This window comes from Chelon labrosus (assembly GCF_963514085.1).
Source record: "Chelon labrosus genome assembly, chromosome: 22".
NCBI classification, from domain to species: domain Eukaryota; kingdom Metazoa; phylum Chordata; class Actinopteri; order Mugiliformes; family Mugilidae; genus Chelon; species Chelon labrosus.
Window position 1 is genome coordinate 4,835,151 of NC_140355.1, and position 21,331 is coordinate 4,856,481.

A 21,331-nucleotide genomic window follows, 5' to 3' on the forward strand; every position below is an offset into this window, starting at 1 on the left:
TCACTCGGCTGTGGGCTCAGCGTCCTCAAAGGACACCCTAGTGGACTCTCGGAAGTCGGGGTGCTGCAGGTCCGATAAGAATTTGGTGGGGGTGAGCATGTGGGTGGAACCTGTGGAGGAACAGAAGTGGCTTCACCACTCGTCTCACAGCACATGCCACACCCCCTCCTCCCCCACGCTCTCCAAAAAACAAAAGGGTCAGAGACAAGCAACCCGTCGCACAGCGCACACACAGACACGCACTCGTCCACTGACAGCTCACGCACACGCGCACATATACACACACACACACACACACACACACACACACACACACACACTTGCCATGTTGCACAAAAACAAAAACAGGACAGAGACGCAGAGACACAGAAAAAGACATGGCGTGGCTGCAATTTAAAGACAACAGTTGTTTTTAAAGACAACAGCTGAAGCGGAGCACAACAAAAACTAACAAGACATTTTTTTTCCATTTAGAACACAGACTGACTGGCCAAGCTTTAAGACATCAAATAAACAGTACATAGGGGCATAACATAAAGGGCTAATTTAACGTAACACATTGCACACAGTAGGCAGGTTGTAACAACTATCTGTAGTTCGACTTTTTACAACACGTAAACTGTGGGATAGTTGTGAATCTGCTGTGGATGTGATGTGTAATGTGGGATTCATAAACACCTACATGAGTGTTGAAATGGACTCTATTTGGAAAACCTGCACCAAAATTCCTGATTTGCCATTAAAGGCTTCATGTTCGCTTCAAGAGTTAAAAGGATATTTAGTTGCATCCAATGTCAAAATAATGAAAACCTGAGTTATCAAACCATATTTAATCATGTATTGTTTCTTAAAGCAGTACTTTATTTTGTAGTTTTCTGGTGGTGAGATGTCGGTGTTGTTAATATCTGTTGAAAACTCGCTGGGCATAAGCAAAAATAAGACTCTTTTATAACAAGGTTTATCTTTCTTTTTACGCACTTAGTACTTCTGCCTCAGGGTTCGACCGTCCATTCAACTAACTCCTCACCGTTGACTCCTCCCTTGTTTCTCTTTCCCTCCTTCTTTTTGATTTTTAGCTGTGTCCTGGTTCAGTAGCTGTGTCCTTCTGTGACCTTCAGAGGACCTTAAGGTCAGACTGAATCTGCTGGTCCAGCCTCATACAGTTCTCTTTAAACTCAAAAGGATGTGGCCTCTGAATTAGGACGCAGCTTTAGCGCTCTCCCCAAACATGTCCACTCAGAGACACACCCATCTTTTAAGTTTGTTGTGGCTTTGTCTTTGAGTATCCATGTCCACGACCTTCAAACCATCCCCCCTTTCTTTTCCTTGCAGCCCAGCGCTCTGCAGCGCCCCCTGTGGCTCTACTCACCAATGATGGCTTCCCACTTCCCATTGGCCTGTGTGACTTCATAGGCACAGCGCATCTCACTGAAGGACACGCCGCCGATGATGAAGACCATAACGCGTGGTCCAGTGCGGTACTCTCCAGGTGTCTTATTCTTGTGCCAGTGTCCGTACCGAGCACTGCCGGAAGGAAAACAGACTCACACTGAAGTTTTCATTTGTATTTTATCCCATTAGTGTCAGTCACAACATTATTTGGTGAATAAAAAAATATTTTCCTGAGGATGGAGAATAGTGATGTGTTGTTAACATGCCTTCATCATCTAGATTTCAGTCTCTCTAAATCCTTCTTTTGACCAGTTGACTTGATATCTGGAGCCTGTTGGAGGCTGTACACTGCTGGACTGGCAGAATTTGTATATTGTGATATTGTGTTTTGGTACCTTTTGTTATCCAGATTGGTTTCCTTGTATTTTCTGTTTTATTTTGTAATCTCTCTGCATTTAAGTTAGTTTTACTTCCTGTCTTTGTTTTCTCCAGTCTCTGTGATTACATTCACTTGTCTTGCTTTGTATCTTTAGTCAGCCTGCTCCTCCTCTCATTAACCTATCGGCCTCTGTGTTTATCCAGTCCTGTCCGTCCCCTTTGTCTTTCTTGTCAGTTCATCTGTTCGGTTATCCTGGATGCCCATGTTGTGTTTACCTGGTGTTCTTAGTGTTTCTTTGCTCCTTGTGTCTCTAACCCCTTTAGTTTTTTTTTTTCTTCTGTTGGATTAGCTCTCTGCTCGGGCTGGACTGTTTGTACTACCCCGTCGTAATGTTGCAGAGTAAGTTTCATTGAAGCTGTTTTGTTTCCTGTTCGTGCCTCCTCCTGTCTCTACATTTAGCAATTCCTTGCTACACCTGTGACATTTGAAGCACTAAAAGCCAAGGTCCTCATGAGGCTAAAAACACCACAAATATCATTTCACTAGCTAGAACAACAAACTATAAAGGAATGTTTCTGAGAGTGTACGGGGACAGTAGTCAGGTTATAATTCTCTGAGGGTTTTGTTACTCGCACACATTGTTTTAAAGCTGCTTTAAAGGTGAAAACAAATAACCAGAGCTGAAACCAAAGTCTGAGACTTGTGCATATGAAAGCAGACTGCAGCACATGAGGCTGTATGTGCATCAGTGCGTCAGTTACCTACTTGTATCCTAACTAGATACTGGGTGTGTCTGTATCTGAGGGGGGAGGGACGGTAAATGTAGCAGGAGAGAGTGTGATACTGAATCAATAAACATCAGCAGCAGCCTAGTAGTGATCACAAATGTTCAGATCAGTTTGCTCACATTTTAGTCTACAGAATCCAGGGGTGTCATCTAAGCTGATGTTAATACATTTTTGAAGAATTAATTATATTTTTGAGAATCACTGCCTTTGTTTTGTCTTTGAAAACCTTTATTTTTTCTACAGTGTTGATGTGATTTTTCAGATTTTTTCAAAAGTATTACTCATCTAATACAGCACATAAATGAAAACCATAAGACCTGGTGACTGTCTGAGGTCTTGTCATGACCCCAATCCTTGCACCACAGTTGTGCCAATCATCAGAATCTCCTCCCTGCTCTTGATTCCTAACTATTGATCCACCAGACTCATCTCCCCTTCCCAAATTACTATTGATCCAATACTCCTCCATTTCGGTTTTTGTCATTTAAAAAGCTGCTGCCATGAAATAAGATGCAAAGCTGTGTGTTCAAACATGCTTGTGTTTGTGTGTGTACCTGACTGCAGTGGTGCTGAAGGAGGCAGAGGAGCGGGTGGAGATGTAGGGGTAGTGCTTGGTGTCCAGCTTATCATCGATCGCATCCTGCAGGAGAACAAAAACCGAAACAGATCTTTGTCAGCAATATTGTCTGACTTGAATGCTGGCTTCACGCTTGTGTCACATCTCTTAACGGCCATGTGTGGCTCCGTCACGGTCCGTTGGAGAATTAGTATTGCACAAATAAGGGGCTAAATATAGCTGCTGACATGTCGACATGTTTGGCGAAGGCTGCTGTGGGTGGACTGTATGTCAAGTCCAAAATAAATAAGTGCTCAGATACATTTGTTGTTTTTAGAACTGTAGTTTTAGTTTGCTGGAGGGGAAAATACACCGATCAGGCATAACATTATGCCTGATATCGTGTAGGTCTCCCTTGAGCCTCCAAAACAGTTGTGACTCATCAGAGAATGGACATGGGCCTTCTGAGGGTGTCCTGTGGTGTCTGGCAACAGAATGTTGTTAGTGGGGGCCTTTGGGTCCTTTAGGTTGAGGGGAGGGGCCTCTGTGGATCATCCCACAGATACTTGATCAGTTTGTAATCTACTGAATTTGGAGGCCAGGGGGTATCTGGTCTGGTCTAGGTGGGTGCTACATGTCTAAGTAACATCCACATGAATGCCAGGTGCAAAAGTTTCCCAGCAGAACATTGGATTGTCACAAGAATGGTCAATGTTGTATAACCACATCTGCAGTGGTGTGAAACTGAAAAGCAAAGAAATTTCCACCTGGTTGAAATACTGCAGGTTGAATCAAGGCCTGTTTAGAAACAACACTTTAACAGATGCTCCTGCTAACATACCTCCATGATGTCCTTGACCAGTGGTGTCCAGCGGGACAGCTGGTAGGTCTGCTCGCTGACACGCTCCTTCCTGTCCAGCTTCTTCCCTCTGCGGAGGGTGGACTGATAAAGGAAAGAAGAGATGAGGAAAATATAAAAATGGACCATCTGTGTGTCTCTCATTAATCATGTAGATGTTAGGTCATGTAATAAAATAGATCTGACTGATTTGTTTTTAGTACATACAGCTACTGTGTGATCTTAACAAAGAATAAAAAACATCCAATTAAAGATTAAATGATCCTTGTTTCTTCTGTCAGGATTGATTTGTGAAGACCACAAAGGTGATGCATTCATGTACTAAGAGGCAGCTCAGACACTGGGACTGTGAGACAGAAGCTAGGTCATGTTGGAAAACCTTTTAAAGGATTAAGTGAACTGGTTTGCTTCATAGAGTGAAAACTTCTCTTTTTAACAAACACTTCTCCAGTCTCCGTGTCTGGATTTTTGCTCCAGTGTATAAATCCACCATTGTGAAAGAGTCTGCTTTCAGCTATTTTCTAGGTTTTACGGTGACGGGATGTGATTTCCATGACATAATAAGGTGAAATTACCATAAAACTACCTTTAAAGATAGGAAAAACATACCGGTTCATAAGAAAGTATTAAATACATTTGAGAATGGACTATCGCACAGCCGCAATTTGAAGGAACATGGAACAGGAAGAAGATGAGAAGTCGGGGAGTAAAGACTGAAAGAGACGCATCAGATGGGAATGAGACAGCGGGAGGCAAACTGTGACACGCTGAAGGAATGACGAGAGGATTTTACGTCTGTGACGATGGGGACGCCCAGGTGAGCCATGTTGGTGATGATCTCACTGTCCTCGGGAGGAATCTGAGCGTGCTGGATCAGCTTGTTCAGGTTCTCCTCCGTAATACCTGAACACACACACACAGGCAGCCATATCTTATATCTGTGAACATTTAATCCTTTCATGGAAACTCAATATTTGTTTGATTTCGTTGCACTTCCTGAATACTACGTAAATCGCTACAGAGAATGGTCAGGTTACTTCAGTCTGAAGCCTCAACAAACAGTAAAATCTATTTAAATTCATAATAATACTAAATAGGTTCAACTAAAACAGCTGAGTTGTTTCTGCTGCATCACCGGCAGGGTCCTCCTTACCGTTCTTGAGGAAAATGTAAAGCAGGATGATGCGGATCTTGTCGTATGTGCTGACATTGGCGTCCAGCAGGATGGGGACAATAGCCCTCATGGGGTCTTTAATCTTCTCTCCCTCGGCGTCCGTGCCCATAGCCAGATCCTGTAACAAACAACCCACCTCTCAAAATAATACTTGCACAGAATTGCATTTCTTCATAAAAATTCTCATTTAGCTTTTCCTAATGAGAATTAAATTCTTCTCTTTCCTGTTGCCTCATCTTGCCCCCTCACTTCCTTCCCTAGCATCTCCTGTTCTCTGTCCTCTCCTTTCTTGTTGCTTTTCCTCTCTCTCTCGTTTCTCTCCTGCCCTCTCACCTGTTCAACACGACACAGCTTGTCCACTGTTCCCTGGTAATGCTTCATACAGTCCTCAGCCAGCTGCAGGTGAGTGGAGTACTGAGAACGACAAAACACACGAGGTCAGCGGACACGCCAACACACACAGGAAGACACGCTCTCGCACAGACACGCACCTTGCTGAGCTCCTTCTGGTACTGAGGCATCTTCTTCAGCATCTGGGACAGATCCCTCATTGTGGTCTGTTGATAGAAAAGCACATAAAATGACACAATAGCATTGGCATCAGTGAATACGACAACAAGATGATGGCCAACTTTGGTCTTTGGCAGTTTGCCATTCAACTCCACACACTATTTGGATACAGACACAGCTCAAGACTTAAAGCCGTTATTTTCTTCGATCTTTGAGAAAGAAATGTCGACAAAGGTTAGTAGAAAATAAATCAACTAAAACTCTTGGGAATTTGCATTCTTAACCAGGGTTAGATCAAAACATGTCAGTACTAGTAACACAATGTATTCTAGTCCACATAGGTGTACAAATGACAAGTTGTGGTTTCACCAGGAAGCTGTTTCCTGTCGATATTCTAATCTAAGCTAAACACCTTCATATTTAATGTAATTCTGCTCTGGTGTGTCATCAGCAGTGTAATTTTTCCACCTTGTGTTGAGTTTTTTGTGACAACATCAACTCGAACTAAGCTGATACAAGTTACTTCAACTGAAATCACTTCAATGCATGAAAGAGAGAGAAGATGTCAGAGATGATTCTGCCATTTAACAAACTGGAGCGTGAATTTTCTTTCTTAGTCCGGCGACTGAGAGACAAGGACAAGGAAATGCATTTCACATATTTGTGGATGTCAAGAGGTAGATTTGACAATTTAGTTTGTCGCTAAGTATTAACTTCACAGTTTTTGTGTCTGCATCACAACAACATTTACCACTGACCTAATGTGACTGAAAACAGACCGTAGTTCATGCTGCATTGTTTGAGACTGGATGACCTTTTATTCCTTTATGACTGTATTTAATTTACCGTGTCCAAGAAATGTTGCTAAACATTTTGCGCATCTTTACCTTCTCTCCTGTGTTCATCCTCTTGCTGGCAGAAAAGTCCTTCAGCTGGCGTGTCACTTCCCTGATGCCAAAAAACAAGTAGAAAATGAGCCACAGCAACACATGAGAAAAAATATATGATATTGTTTATCTGCGTATCACAAGAATGAGTGAATAGAGGTAGAAAAATATAAAGAAAGGTACTCACTGGGACACCTCAGCTATGTGTTTATGTCTCAGGCTCACCCACAGGTCATCGTCTTCATGCAGAAGAACTTCCTTCTCGCGGGAGTCACCAATGCCGCTTGTCTCGTACCTGAACAAGAATAAAGCAAGCAGAAATACTAACTTTAGACAAGGAGATTCCTTAAAATTCCGCAGATTGTAGCTCAAGCTAAAATGATTCATACTTGTAGACGTCGTTTTCGATGGGCAGCAGGTCATAGCCCATGGCCTGAAAGGTGAGCTCATGCAGAACAGGTGAAACGGGGTCAAACGCCCTGTCCAGGATGATCAGCTGTGAGCGAGCCTTATCTGGACCCTACAGAGAGACAAAGAATTAATGGAACAACAGGATATCATTTGTATCTGTAATGAAACATTTAACTGCACACCTTATAAAATAAAATCCTTGAAAAACATTGACACAGACAATATAATAACACTATATTTCCTCAATAAATAAAATAAAAATATCATGATAAGAATATTAAGTGATAAATAAAATAAAATAAAGCAGGAACACGGGGGGAAAAAATGTATTCTGAGGCTCACCTCTCCCATGGTGGGGTCATCAGCCTTGTAGGCATCCAGTTTGTCCTGAACCAGCTGGGCCAGGGTGGCATTGTCTTTGTACTCCCTGACAGACAGACACATGGACAGATGGACAAACGGACGCACATGGAGACAGACATGGAGAAACCGGAAGGCAGATAAGATGAGAAGGGAAGCAAGACGGACATAAAGGAGACACATATTCAAGGAGACAGATGTCACAAAACAAATGTAACAACATCTTGAGGCAAAAACGTTCGATTTAACATTTAACATTTTTAAACAACTGAAGTCAGTGATTTCACTGCTGATCAGCCTGAAGAAATCACCTGACTGGAATAAAAAGCGTTCTTCACGTCTGCACTAGATACATGCAATTGTTCTGTGTGTAACATGATGCCGTTACTTTTTCTGCAAGGTACAGAGAGCTGGAGGAAAACCAAAACATAATCTACTGTATATCACATTTGTAATCATTATCAGAAACTCAATAACATGTAGTGCACTTCACTTTATACGTCTACAGAGGAACAATAAATTAAAAAAGAAAAAGGTCATGCCATTTTTTATATGTTTCTGTTTGGGCAGGCTTGACACCACTTATAAATCAAGCTAAATGGCTTTCATTCTTTCATTCTGTTTACTGCAACAACTGCCCCTCAGCAGCGCCCCCTGTTGCTCACCCTCTGTATCTGACAGCAGGGTACTCTTTCAGGGTGGCGCAGAGCGTGGCCAGCTGCTCGGCCAGCCTCTCCATCACTGGGTTCTTCAGCTGGGTCTTATGAGGGCTGTAGAAACTGTGGAAGGCATCTGGGTTGTCCAGAGAGTACACCTGAGATTTAAACAAATTTGTTATTTTCTTGCTTTATGTGTTGATTTGAACTTTTATGCATTCCTACATTTTCTAACGTACGTCCTCTCTTATCCTCACAAACATTGTTTACAACATTGTTAGCCTTTAGAGCTTTAAACATCTGCATTTGCAACGTGTTTCAGCTGAACTGACAATCTTTTTGAGTCAGCTACATATTCTGCATGACTACATGATGATCTGTTTCTTTTTTTTCAATTCTTTTTTTATTGTGATTTTCATGGTTCACATGTTCATTTACATCTCACATTACCAATCTCATCCTTTCATCTGTAAATTACATCTGAATAGCTCAGTAATACATCCACGATTGCATTGACAATACACAGATATGGATGATTGGTCCTCCCTCAATCACACAAAAGATGAAAATAATAAAATACAAACATTTAGAACGTAACTCCTTAGGCTTTGAACAAGAATGCTGGGGTGCACATCTGTTATATTAGAGGGAAAAAAATAAAAAATAAAAAAAAATTAAAATACTGATGCGTATGGGTTGACACAGAAAAACATAGATGACTAAAGGAAATGGATATGAAACCTGGTACTAGACAAACGATGGACGAATCGGAGTGACATATCTAATCCATCTTTCCCATCTTTTCAAAAATAGATCCTGTTTTAGCCTTATAGCAAAAGTAATTCTTTCCATTTTAAAAATGTTATAAATGATGTAAAACCACTCGTCCACTGTGGGTTTCTCTAGTTTTAGCCACCTCCTTGTTATGGCTTTCCTAGAAGCGGCACTTAAAATCTGAAACAAGTATTTGTCATTAGAGGAGACATTCTCTGATGGTAAAACTCCTAAATATAATGATACAAACTCAAAAGTAATGTCTGTCCAGAATACTTTTTGCAAAATGTTGTAGACCTCGTACCAGAAAGGTAACAATATTGAACAAGACCAAAATATGTGAAAATGGTTTGCCTCGAGGCATCCACATTGTCTCCAACATATAGATGAATTGGAATAGTGTCTTTTTTGAGCTGGAGTGATAAAAAATCTAATAAGGGTTTTCCAACAAAACTCTCTCCATAGTGTTGAATTTGAAGTTTTCCATTGTATCTCACATAAATATTCCCAATCTTCTTCGTTTAAGACTAGATTTCCTTCCCTCTCCCATTTCTGTTTTACATGCAATGAGCTACCCTTCATTTGTTGTAAACCGTTATAGAGTCTTGAGATGGTTTTTTGGCCTGGGCCTGAAACATATGCATCCATAAATACTTTTAGTAGAGTGTCATCCCATTGCTCTTGTATAATCTTTTTCCTTATTTGTTCAACATGGTGACGAAGCTGTAAGAATCTAAAGAAGTCATCATTATTTAGACCAAATTGTCTCTGAAGGTTTTGAAAACTGTTCACTGACCCCTTAAACAAAAAGGTACAATATGCTGTAAGTCCATGAATTTTCCAGGCCTTGAATCTTGCATCCAAATTTTTAGGCATGAAATCTGGATCAAATGCACACCATCTCAGTATTTTTATCGCCTCTTTCAACTTCTTTTTAATTACTACCTTATTCCACAGCTTAAGTGGTAAAGCAATCCAGGGGTTTCCTATATCAGTTAACTTTTCCATCAAACCCTTATCTCCTATTGCCGCTTGAATTGGGAACTCTGCTGTTATGGCCCCCTCTAGCTCCTTCCATCTAGCAGTATATTCTGGATTGCACCAACACACTAACGGTCTCAACTGAGCTGCAATATAATAATTTTTTAAACATGGGAGCGCAACCCCCCCTTTATTTTTTGCTAACTGTAAATTCTGATATTTGATTCTTGGTCGGCGCCCTTGGCAAATGTACCTGGAGATGAGTTTATCCCACTCCTGGAACTGTTGATCAGGTATGTCTAATGGAAGGGACTGAAAGATATACAATAACCTCGGCAGGATAACCATTTTAACAGATTCAATACGGGAACCAAAATTAAGAAATGGTATTAAATCCCATCTTCTGATGTCTTCTCTGATTTTGTTGTTCAGGGGAAGAACATTCAGTGAGAACAGTTTTGACAAATCTACTGGTATATTCACCCCCAGATACCTCATGGATTCAGCTCCCCATCTCAAATTATATCTTTTTTTCACATTTTCTGAGGGACTGTAATTGAAACTGAGAATTTGTGTTTTTGAAACATTTAACTTATATCCAGAAAAGGATCCATATTGATCTAAAAGTGAAAACAAATGTATTAGAGATTGTTCTGGACTGGATAACTGTAACAGTATGTCATCTGCAAACAATGAAATCTTTTGTTCTCCTCCTTTCATATGTATTCCTTCAATGTTCTTATTTTGAATAATCCATTTACTCAGGGGTTCGATAAAGAGCGCGAATAAAAGGGGGCTAATTGGACAACCCTGCCTTGTTCCACGTTCCAGTGAAAAAGGGTTCGAAACTACACCATTAATTTTAAGTCTGGCCCTCGGGTTATCATAGAGAGCTTCTATTGTCTTAATAAAAGAGTTGTGAAAACCAAACTCATCTAGGACTCTAAACAAAAAAGACCAATTTACACAATCAAACGCCTTTTCTGCATCTAGTCCTACTAATACTGCTTCTAAATCATGTTCTATTATATGACTTATTACATGTAGAGTCCGTCTGATATTATCTTGGGTTTGTCTGTGGCGAATGAAACCTGTCTGGTCAAGGCTAATGATTTGTGGTAACAATCCTTCTATACGTTTGGCCAGTATATGTGTAAAGATCTTGTAATCCTGATTTAACACGCTAACCGGTCTATAATTACCGCATTCATGTCTATCCTTCCCCTCTTTTGGAATAAGTGAAATTACTGCTTCCCTCCATGAGGGGGGTATTATATTCCTTTTAAGGACCCAATTGAAGGTGGACTGAAACATAGGGATCAATGAGTCTCCCATCACCCTATACCACTCTGAGGGAAACCCGTCAGGGCCAGGGGTTTTCCCTGATTTGAGATGGGCTATGGCTGCTCTTATTTCTTTCTCTGTAATTCCTTCTGCAAGTTGGTTACTCTGCTCATCCGTCAATTTAGGAAGATTAATTTTCTCAAAAAATTCTTCCATTTTCCCTCTATCAACATGGGGTTGAGAGTATAATTTTTGAAAATATGTTTCAAAGCTATTCTGTATCTCTTCCAATTTATAGTGTATTAAATTAGTCGTCGGGTTTTTAATTTTATGGATCGAATTCTCTGCCTGTTGTTTTTTCAATTTATAAGCCAACAATTTACTGGCTTTCCCACCTCCTTCATAATACTTCTGTTTTGTAAATATTAACTTTCTTTGTATATCTCTAGTATAAATCTCGTCTATTTCATTCTTTTTCTTCCTAAGTGCTTCTTTAATTTTCTTGTCATTTGTGTCTTTATGTTTTTGTTCTAACTGTTCCAATTCTGTTTGGAGCTGGTTCAGCTCTTTTAGCCTATCTTTTTTTAAGTGGGAACTGTATCCAATTATCTTACCCCTGAGCACTGCTTTACATGCGTCCCACAATATCGGAGGTGTAACCTCGCCATTGTCGTTCTGTTCCAAAAAGTCGGTAATATCCTTCTTAATTTGGTCCTTCATCTGATTCAATATATGTATGTTTAATCTCCATAAGGTGTTTCTCTGAGATTGTTCGAGATTTAATTTTAAATACAGGGGGCTATGATGATCTGTTTCATCTTCTTTTTCGATTTCATGTCTCCACTTGTCTTGTTTTATTTCTCATTTCCTTGTTACATCTCCTTTTGTCTCCTTTTTTCTTGTTGTTTCCTTATTCCTACTTCCTCCTCCATTACTTGACTCCTTTCCTCTCTTCCTGTTTCCTTATTCTGTCATTTTCTAATTTTCTCATCTATTTTCCTATCTTTTCCAGTTCCATTATTTTGTTCCTCTTGTTTCCTCTCCTCTTTTGGTTCACTTCATCCCCCCTTTCTTCCCTCTCTCAATTCCTCCTCTCCTTCTCTCCTCTCCTCTCTTGCATCACTACCACTCCCCTACCTCCTCCCACCCCATCTGTCCATAGTCACATGACCACATTCTGCAGAAGGGTCCCTGGCTAAGCCCGGCTACTATTGGCTATAGCCTGCTCCGTGGATTCTGGCTCGTCCAATGGGGTGAGAGCATTGGCATGTGGGCGGGCCTGTGAGGAAGCATTTTGCCTGGAGCGGAAAACCACTGACTCTGAATTAATCATAGTAGACAGGAGGGGAGCAAAGCATTGTGGGCCAAGCAGCATCTTTAGATGGTGATCGAGCAAAGGATGGACAGAAGGAGAGATATGGGAGAGAAGGGAATAAGGCATCGGGGAAAGATTAAGAAAATAAATAAAAAGCTTGATAGAGCAGTGAGGAGAAGAAGTGAAAGCGATGATCAAGGGCACGGATAAAAAATATAGAAAAACAGAAAGGACGACAGGAAAGAGATGGAAAAAGAAAGACATGGTAGAGGCAGGATGCTGGACATTTAGCAAGGGCGGGGAGACAGGTGGGAGGGAGAGAAGTCAATGTGACAAATGAGTCTTTCTGGAGCAGTCTGGCAGTAAACAGAGTGACTGGTGAGTCAGCAGCATTGTGCCAAGCCACCACCTGAGCGTGTATTTGTGTTTTTCTCTCCTCTTTCCTCTCTCTCGCTGCCTCTTTTAATCCAGCCCTGCATCTAACAACCAATAACCTCCGTGTTACTATTCCTGTCTGTGTCCTTTACAGCATCTCTCTCCTCCCACCGTTCCTAATCGATTTCTGGATGCTCTTATTCAAGCTATCTATCTCTGGATCTTTCTGTCCTTCTCTGGCTTTTACACATAGCCACTAACACAGACTGACACTGTTTTCTGTAACAGAGAGAATGGCTGCAAGGGGACAGCTCAGGGACCAGATGCATAATATGACTGCGTTGGTTAACAGAGACAGAGATTTCCATATGCACTCCCCTTTGTGTGCATGGCTCTTTATTTTGAGACCTCAATCCTTGTGGAACGCAGTGCCCGTGGTGGATGTAGACACAACCTGAATCATATGTTTGCATCAACACTCCACCTTGTCGACGTATACAGTACGTTTGACAGAACAGCATCCATCAGCATGCATGTTTACCTGAGACTCGTAGGGCAAGAAGGCGATGTTGATCTCCGTCAGAGTCTTGGTGGATTTGGAAGCGCGGCTCTTCACCAGCTCATTGAAGAGAGGATCAGGGCAGGCTGAGAAGGACAGAAGCAAAAAACAACAGTTATACCAGTTGTTGATGGCTGATTGTTTGCTCTTGTCAGTACAAAAACCTAATGGGTACGTTTACATGGAACTGGACATAGGTATCCATTTTTGTTTTGTTTGCACTTGCAAATATCATATACCTGAATAAACACTTAAGTAGCATACATGCTGACTACCTCCACTGGTGCAGTTTATACCAAGTGATAAAACAAAAGCAACAATAATAGCCTCACTTGTGTAGCAATGAAGAGTTTTATCTTTTGGTAAGCAAAAGCATGGAGTTTGCAAAGCTCAAAGCTGCACTATATGCACCATCGAACGGCAGCTACAATATCCTACATAGGTTTAGATGGAAAAGGAATCACAATATTTGGCCTATTGTTGTCTGCAGCAATCTGGTTACAGGAAGCCGGTTTCCGAGCACGTACAGTGGTGAAAGTCAAGCGGAAAACAAACATTATTACGTGACATCAAAGCCTGTACAAAAGGATTTGTCATTGGCGTTGACATCCTTCCCTTGAGCTGTGGATGCAGAGCTTCCACCGGGAGACGCATGAAATGTAGGTAAATTGTAATGTTGGCACAATAATCTGTATTTTTCTGTATCTTGCGTTACCAGTTTGTATTGTAAAAATCGCAGGCACCTACAGTAGTATCGAACACAAATCATTAAATAGAAAAAATGGTTCTTTATGAATAAAAAGGGGAATTAATAACACAAACAGGTCTTTGTGTGCACTCACAGTCAGTGAAGAAAACGTGGGCTGCCTTGTATTTAGCTGAATGAGGGTCTTTGAAGTCTCCGATGAGGGTGTGGACAGACTGAAGTGACAGAAACAGAGACAATCAGAGTGGGTGAGTGGGTTTATATGTGTGGATGTGTACAGTTAGAATAAAGTCAGTGAAGCTTTGAGGACATTATATTTTGATCAAACACAGATTTCATTTTTTCAAACACTTCACACGAACAAGTTTTCTGAAGTTTGAAAGTTCTGTTGTATCTGTGTCTCTTCCCAAAGTCTACAGTGCCGCCTCTTCTTCCAGCGCTTTCCAACAAGGAAAAGTCACATCAATGGTTTGTCCTTGCTGTTGATCACTTGTCTAGACCGTTTCCTCTCTCTGAAAGGCATGTTTTTACGTTTATTTTCCAGAGCATCAGAAACGCTTCCTTGATTCTGTTTCACTCGTCCTGAGGCTACTCCATCCATCTCCATCCTTACAGCACGGGCGTCTGCACAGACAGCAGCCTAAAAACCTGCCAACTGCAACATTTTCCTGATTTACCTGATTAGTTGATAAGCTTTATCAGCACTGAGTGAACCTCTTTGAGCAAGAGAGCTCAAAAGTGGGAACTGAGTCAACAGCCTTGTGTTTGGACACACAGCAACTTCTCTGTGCTGTCTGCTAAAAACACAAACCTGCTGTCACAGACACACCCCTATAATAATATACACTATGAGACAGACAAAGAGAGAGAGAGAAAGAGAGAGAGAGAGAGAGAGAGAGAGAGCGAGAGCATGCTGACCTTCTCTGTGGGTGTAATCAGGTAAATAGCCTCCAGGCTGGGCAGAGGCTCTCGCCGTTTGTGGATGTCCTCCACAACTAGAGAAGATGAAACAGACACACACGTATACAGTCACGTACACGTGCAAGCAAACAAGCCCTCACAGCCCAGAGGCGTGGTAGATGTGATTGTCTCTTACTGGTGATGCCCTCTGTCATGATGTCTGTCATCTTGCAGCAGGAGGACAGCATCCTCATGCTCAGCTGGTCCACAATCAGTGCCTAGCAACAGAGGAGAAGTATTATATAAACAGAAACAAATTCTTAGAAACAAATAGAGGGACATGTTGATCTCCATCAGAGTCTTGGTGCATTTAGAAGGACAGGGACAGGGGTAACGTAAATGATATAAAGCATGGAGGACATAGAGGACATCTATATACTAAAGACAGGAGTTGTAGATGGTGTGTATAAAGGCTTTAACACTTTTCTGTTGGCTACCGTCCATATTAGTTCTAACTATAAATTTTGATTTTGGATCCAGTGCTCCACAGCTCATCCCACACGTCACCATGCAAGACTGATTCCAGGGCAGCTAAAATACTCGACTAATTGATTACTTGGCTGCGCCACTCATCCACTCATGATCACGTAGAGAAATGAGGAGTGTTGGAAGAGGTTAGGTTCCTGTCAGACTCCTTTTCGTTGCTTAATATCTTAGTATCAACTTGTCCCACTTAAAGAATGTCACTATATAAGCCAGTGTCTCAAACAATCGGCACAGATGCAGAACTGTGCAGCTTTATATTTAAAGCTATTCGAAATCATGCAAGTAGAAAACAATCTCTATCTGCAAATTCCTAAGCAGATTGTCTCACTTCTGAACATAATATTGATATGTGTTAAATCGAGCAAACCAAGACGGCAATCCTCAAGTGTCTAAACAGACGAGAGAAAACCAAAAAAACCATATAACACGTCACTTCATTGATCAGTCTGTTTAAATAAAGAGATGTTAACCACTGAAACAGGACACATCATCATGTTTCTGGTTGGGCTGTTCCACAATGATGAACTTCTCACCTTCCATTCTCCCTTCTTCTTCACCTTCTTGATTACATCATTCATAATCTCTGCAAAAGAAGAAAATAAGCGTTGTCAGAAATGTGACGCAATCAGGATGAACGCATTTTGTAAATGGGGGACCAAAGGGGAAGCACACAAACACAGGTGCTACATCTCCTCACAGTCTCCTCCCTCAGATCTGAAAGCAGCTGCCTCACAGCCACTCAAACAAATTCATAAACAGGTGACTGTATATAACAAGGATTGCTCAGTTATTCTCCCATGTGTGAACCATGTACATCTGAATCTGTTCTTTTTGACAGAATGATTTTCTGTCTGTCATATACTGTAATGTGCATTAATTCATCCTGTCTACCATAGTAACAGATGGCATTCATTTTCCTGTCTGATGATCAGTAGTACTGTGCACTGTGTACCGTAAAAAGAAATATACATTAAGTTACTCTAATCCATAAAATATCACCCATACCACAACACAATAAGTAGAATTTAAATACAAAGACAAATTTGGTCTTTATTAGTTGACTTTATGTCAATTCAATCCTACAATGCAATAGAGGATAATAACATGCGAAATGGCAGATATGGCCTGCAACAAGGTCACTGACCAAAGACCCACACCAGCAAAACGAATCCCCTCGATTCAGTGTCTATAAACATAGACTCTGCTTCTCTGTCTCTCCGTGATCTCAAATATCCGCAAAGGAAAAATTCTCCTCCCCACTGTGAGGTTATGACACGATGGCCATGTTTACGCCACAACACCGATATTGGCCTGATCACCGTGCCAACCATCTGCCAGCTGCATTAGGATAAATCCATTTAGGGTGAATTACTGTTCAACATCACACTGGACCACTGCGAATATAAATCGCTAAGCCCTTCGGACACGGCTAAAACCTGAGACCACATAGATATTGGTGGATTACCAGAGATTAAAAAGGGCTGGTACAACAAAAGATTACAGAGCACACATTAAAATGAAGTTCGGGGATGTGTTCATGTGAGTCAATGCATGTGTTTGCTTCAATAAATGTGACGAAGATTACAGCAGCTGTTAGGGGCAGCTCTACCGAGTGGAATGGGGGCGTCTGCTGACACACCTAAAAATACCTGCCCTCCTGGTTTTGGACTGTCTACTTTGAAAAAGCACACATGAAAACTTGTGGCTGGCTGGAAATTTAGGAGCACAAAACGATGTCTGAGTGCAAATGAATACAACAAGGGAAGATGGTCTCTGTAGACTTCTCGGTTCTACCCCTTCCCCAACTAGAGTCGTTTCCAGCTTCTCAATACGCATTCAACAGCAGTGTGCTGGAATAAGGGACAACTAACAGAGTCCATATACAGTGACTGCTAACAAGCAAGGTAGGAGGCTCAAATATGAACCCAATGTGCATGATATACAGGACCTTATAAGGTCGATTCGACAAACTGACTGTGAAGCCAATTGAGGAGGTGACAAGCAAATTAATTATCATAGTCTACGTAAGGCAATTCAGTTTCATTTGCATAGCATCAATAACAATCCAAACTGTCCCCAAGATGTTTTACAGAAGCCAGAGCCTGAAACCCCCCGAGAGCCAGCACCACGACAACAATAAAGATGAATAGATAGATAGATAGATAGATAGATAGATAGATAGATAGATAGATAGATAGATGTTTTATTAATGCCAAACTGGGAAATTTCCCCATTTCACCAAGATGTGAGGATGGGTGGAATAGACAGATGTGAAATATTGAAAAACCAATAAGACAAGCAAACTGATTAACGTCACCCTGTTACCAGAACATAAATATTTATCTGGATCCAGCAGTCAGAGGTTTACCCCACCACCAGGATAGATTGCGTTTCAGTGTTTGTTATCCCATCTCCTTGGAACAGGTGATAATGGTAAGTGTGGCAATGATGTTTTCTAGTGGATGTGCAAGTTGTAAGCAGCGTGTTTATGTGCTATGTGCACCTAGACCTATAAAATTAATAATGTAGATTTCCATTAAAGTTACTCTCTAAGGGCTAATGCACAAGTGCACTAGTTACAATCAGCACTAGCCACTGAAGCTAATTCATATTCATAGTAAAGATAGAAAGAAAAACAATTCTAATTATGTCTTCTTGGTTAAATATGTAAAAATATGTTATTATGGTAATATAAATAGTTGAACATTTAATGGTGCAATTTGTGTTTATTATTTAGTGGCAAGTTAACCAAAGGATTAATAGACTATTTGAAAAAGTAATCAATAGGTTAACAGATTGGAAAGATGTGAATATAGGTGGAATTTATGTTGCGCTTTTAGAGCAGCAGAGAGTGAATCCAGGAGCACAGACAGACCTCAGCCTGCACCCCCTGCAAGTCAGACAAACTGTATCTGACCTCCTGCGGGACAGATGATCTTAGAATAGTGTGAATATTATTCTCGCTAAATGGCAGAGAGATTCGCAGACTCAGCTTCGGTCTATTTCCAGCATCCTCTTTGTCCTGTCCTGTTAGTTGCTGTGTCAGCAAGGCAGCATAGCCAATACGAAACAAACCAACAAAAAATAAATCTGACAAACGATATGTTTCATTTTATCAGGAGTCGGTACAGCCACTACTGAGCTGCAGACAATGCACAGCAGTTTTAGAATTAAAGCAGGCTCACTTTCATTCTTAAAAAGCGTCTCATCCAGCAGAGGCTCCAGGCCACAGGATGAGACTCTTATAGACAGGAGTAAGGATATCCGCCACTTGTTTTCCCCTTTCCTCTGCTGCAGCTGATGTGTTTCCTCTTGCTCCGTACGTTAGTGATAAATGCTCTTAGATAAATGAGGCTGAAGACTGACTGTAGTTTAAGTTTTTTGTAGGCCTGAATTTTTGGATTTAAAACTTAATCAAACCGATCACTCCACCCAACAGATAATGATCAGCCATCTGAACTGAAGCCTTTAGATAAACCTGTGAGCTCCAAAGAAGACAGACATTTAGCAGCTAAAGAGTCATGAGTTGGCTAGTGAATACTGAACATTCACCATTTTGACACTCCAAATAAATGATAATGACACACACACAGGTGTTTCCATCTAACTAATCTTCTCTTATGGTGCAATCAGACTCCGTCCACACATATGTTAATTAAACTGCATATTATCAATCACTTGACCCTCATTAACCCCTGCTGTCATCCCTGCAGCCAGACTGCATCCCTTCTTCTCTGCTGCTTATATAGTCATATGAATTAATGTAAAGCGACTATGAGTCCTTTCAGCGTTTTCCTCCCTTTTGCACGTGAAGAATCAGAATTTAGAATTAATTATGTTTAGAAACCTGTGGTAAAGATGAACCCAAGTCCCGTTTGATAAAAAACAAGACATACAGATTGGCTCTGGTTGTCTGTGTTGCACTGATACAGTACTGCTTGCTGTCATACACTACTATGCTCCTTCTACCTGAACTATTAATACTTTGGGGAGTGACGCAAAGAAAAGAAAAATAAAATATGTTATGCCACAATATTTCAAAGCTGCTTCCTGTGTGTCTGGCTTCACAAAATCATGTGAAAATGAGGTAATAAAACAGAGACGTGGCCACTGCACACTCTCCTAACTGATGCCTGAGAACGAAAATCTAAACAACGTCAGGAGGCAGCGTTGTGGATTTTTCCTTTCTGACCTCATAACAGAGGTACAACAATACAAGAACGCACCAGACACACAGAAGGGAAGGGACCTGAACAAACACAACGCAACAGCTGTGTCAACCAAATAGGCAGAGTGACACACACGCACACACGCACCTCATAAGCTCTCACTTCCAGTTTAACAGGATACAACATCCTCATGGTAGAGCAGAAAGGAGAGTTAAGATGGATTCTGTGACTGAACCTTGAGCACAGTCTACGCTATAAAAGGCTCTACTGCATTTAATTATATTTAAAAATATATATACAGTATTTTCTCTCTGTGTCATTGCACTAGGCGTCATACAACACTCACGTCACACAACCAGATTTTAAGTGCCCTGTCCTCCATGTGCCTTTGAATAAGCACCGACGTCATTTCACAGAGGACATTCAGGGTCGGACTATACTTCCGCTAAAAATAATCGTGTGAAGAGAAAGTAAATTAACTGCTAAAATATGCAAATTAGTTTAAAAAAATATTCACTTAAATACATTTTAGACTACAGAGAAACATAAAAAAGCTTTTTATTTTTTTACGAAAAAAAAAAGCATCAACATAAATTGTCCACTGACGTTACTGACATGACAGCAGTGTACATGATATTGCTGATGAGGTTACACAGTGTAGCAGTGAAGAGATGACAGTTCCTCCCTTTGCCTCGTGGTTCTCCCCCCTTCAGGGACTTTCACCTATGAGTGCATGACCCATTTTTTTTTCTCGGGATCTCAAGCTTCACAGCAGCATCACTCCCGAGAGAATCTGACGCTCCTGATCTTAAAGAGGCAGGCAGACATATCAGCACTGAAATGAAAGGGCGGCGTTCACCACCCTTCACTTCAAAGATTTAATAAACCTCACAGAGTTTCATCTTAAAAGCAGCTACATAAAGCCAGGTTTATATTATAGGTCTTCAATAAGTGTTAATATTTAATAATCCAAATAATTAAGTGAGTAATTCATATACTAATAATAATTTGTAAAAATAACTGTTAAACAAAACCTCTAAACAGCTTTTAGCAATCATTTCAGTTGTGGAAAATTGGTAATTTTATTTTGGCATTTTTAAAGCAAATGGACACTTCTAAAAATAATTAACAGATTTCTACTTCTTTCTTTGAAGGATATAGTTAAATATGTAGTCTTGTAATGATATTCATTTCACCACTGAGGGTTAAATGGTAACACAGCGTGGTAACATCCCAACAGTTACTATGGTTACCTGCTGCTCAGTATGCCTTGGGGGCTGATTTTAACCTGATTCAAAAATACAAGCAAAACGTAAACGGCCGCACAAATTGGTTGTATGAAACCCAGTAAAGGCTCATGAGAAAGGCTCAGGGGTTTGTTGCTCCTGGGGCCTCCCACATATATTCAGTCAGATAGCAGAGGTCAAGGGTCGTGCAGGCTGATGAGGAGCGCAGGTCACCCATTTAAAACAGAAAACTGGTGCTATGGAGGACCTTTTTCCATGACACTGCACTGATGGGTTATGGGAGGCGATCTGCAGGAGCAGAGTAAAACCTGAGTCATGAGTCATGAGACCTGAGTGCAGAAAGGCTCTGATAGCAGAACCACTGAGAAATCGTCCTGCTGCAAATGCTGTGACAGCGAAGTGATCTCTGGTGACTTTGTGGGTCGAATGTTGATTCATTCTTGTGGAGTCTACAAGATCTTCATGTCACGTCACCTCTGTTCACCTCGCAGCAAGGAGCCTCT

The 21,331-nt window shown here is 41.0% G+C and overlaps 1 protein-coding gene across 2 annotated transcripts in view; it reads right to left on the bottom strand.

Moving 5' to 3' along the window:
• The window catches only part of stxbp1a (syntaxin binding protein 1a), a gene marked incomplete at its 3' end in the record, with an annotated part of 28,706 nt that continues 7,375 nt past the window's right edge, over positions 1–21,331 (bottom strand). Inside the window, exons 2-19 of one of the 2 annotated variants that reach the window (XM_084571939.1) lie at positions 15,946–15,995; positions 15,063–15,144; positions 14,885–14,961; positions 14,103–14,181; positions 13,243–13,346; positions 7,982–8,130; positions 7,299–7,383; positions 6,935–7,065; positions 6,733–6,840; positions 6,546–6,606; positions 5,640–5,705; positions 5,482–5,562; positions 5,128–5,266; positions 4,768–4,877; positions 3,957–4,058; positions 3,114–3,199; positions 1,370–1,524; positions 1–110 (exon numbers count right to left, since the gene is read on the bottom strand). In XM_084571939.1, the coding sequence (XP_084428065.1) occupies positions 1–110; positions 1,370–1,524; positions 3,114–3,199; positions 3,957–4,058; positions 4,768–4,877; positions 5,128–5,266; positions 5,482–5,562; positions 5,640–5,705; positions 6,546–6,606; positions 6,733–6,840; positions 6,935–7,065; positions 7,299–7,383; positions 7,982–8,130; positions 13,243–13,346; positions 14,103–14,181; positions 14,885–14,961; positions 15,063–15,144; positions 15,946–15,995 (1,775 nt within the window). The remainder of the gene's footprint in view (positions 111–1,369; positions 1,525–3,113; positions 3,200–3,956; positions 4,059–4,767; positions 4,878–5,127; positions 5,267–5,481; positions 5,563–5,639; positions 5,706–6,545; positions 6,607–6,732; positions 6,841–6,934; positions 7,066–7,298; positions 7,384–7,981; positions 8,131–13,242; positions 13,347–14,102; positions 14,182–14,884; positions 14,962–15,062; positions 15,145–15,945; positions 15,996–21,331) is intronic. The other variant, XM_084571940.1, reaches the window with a different exon arrangement.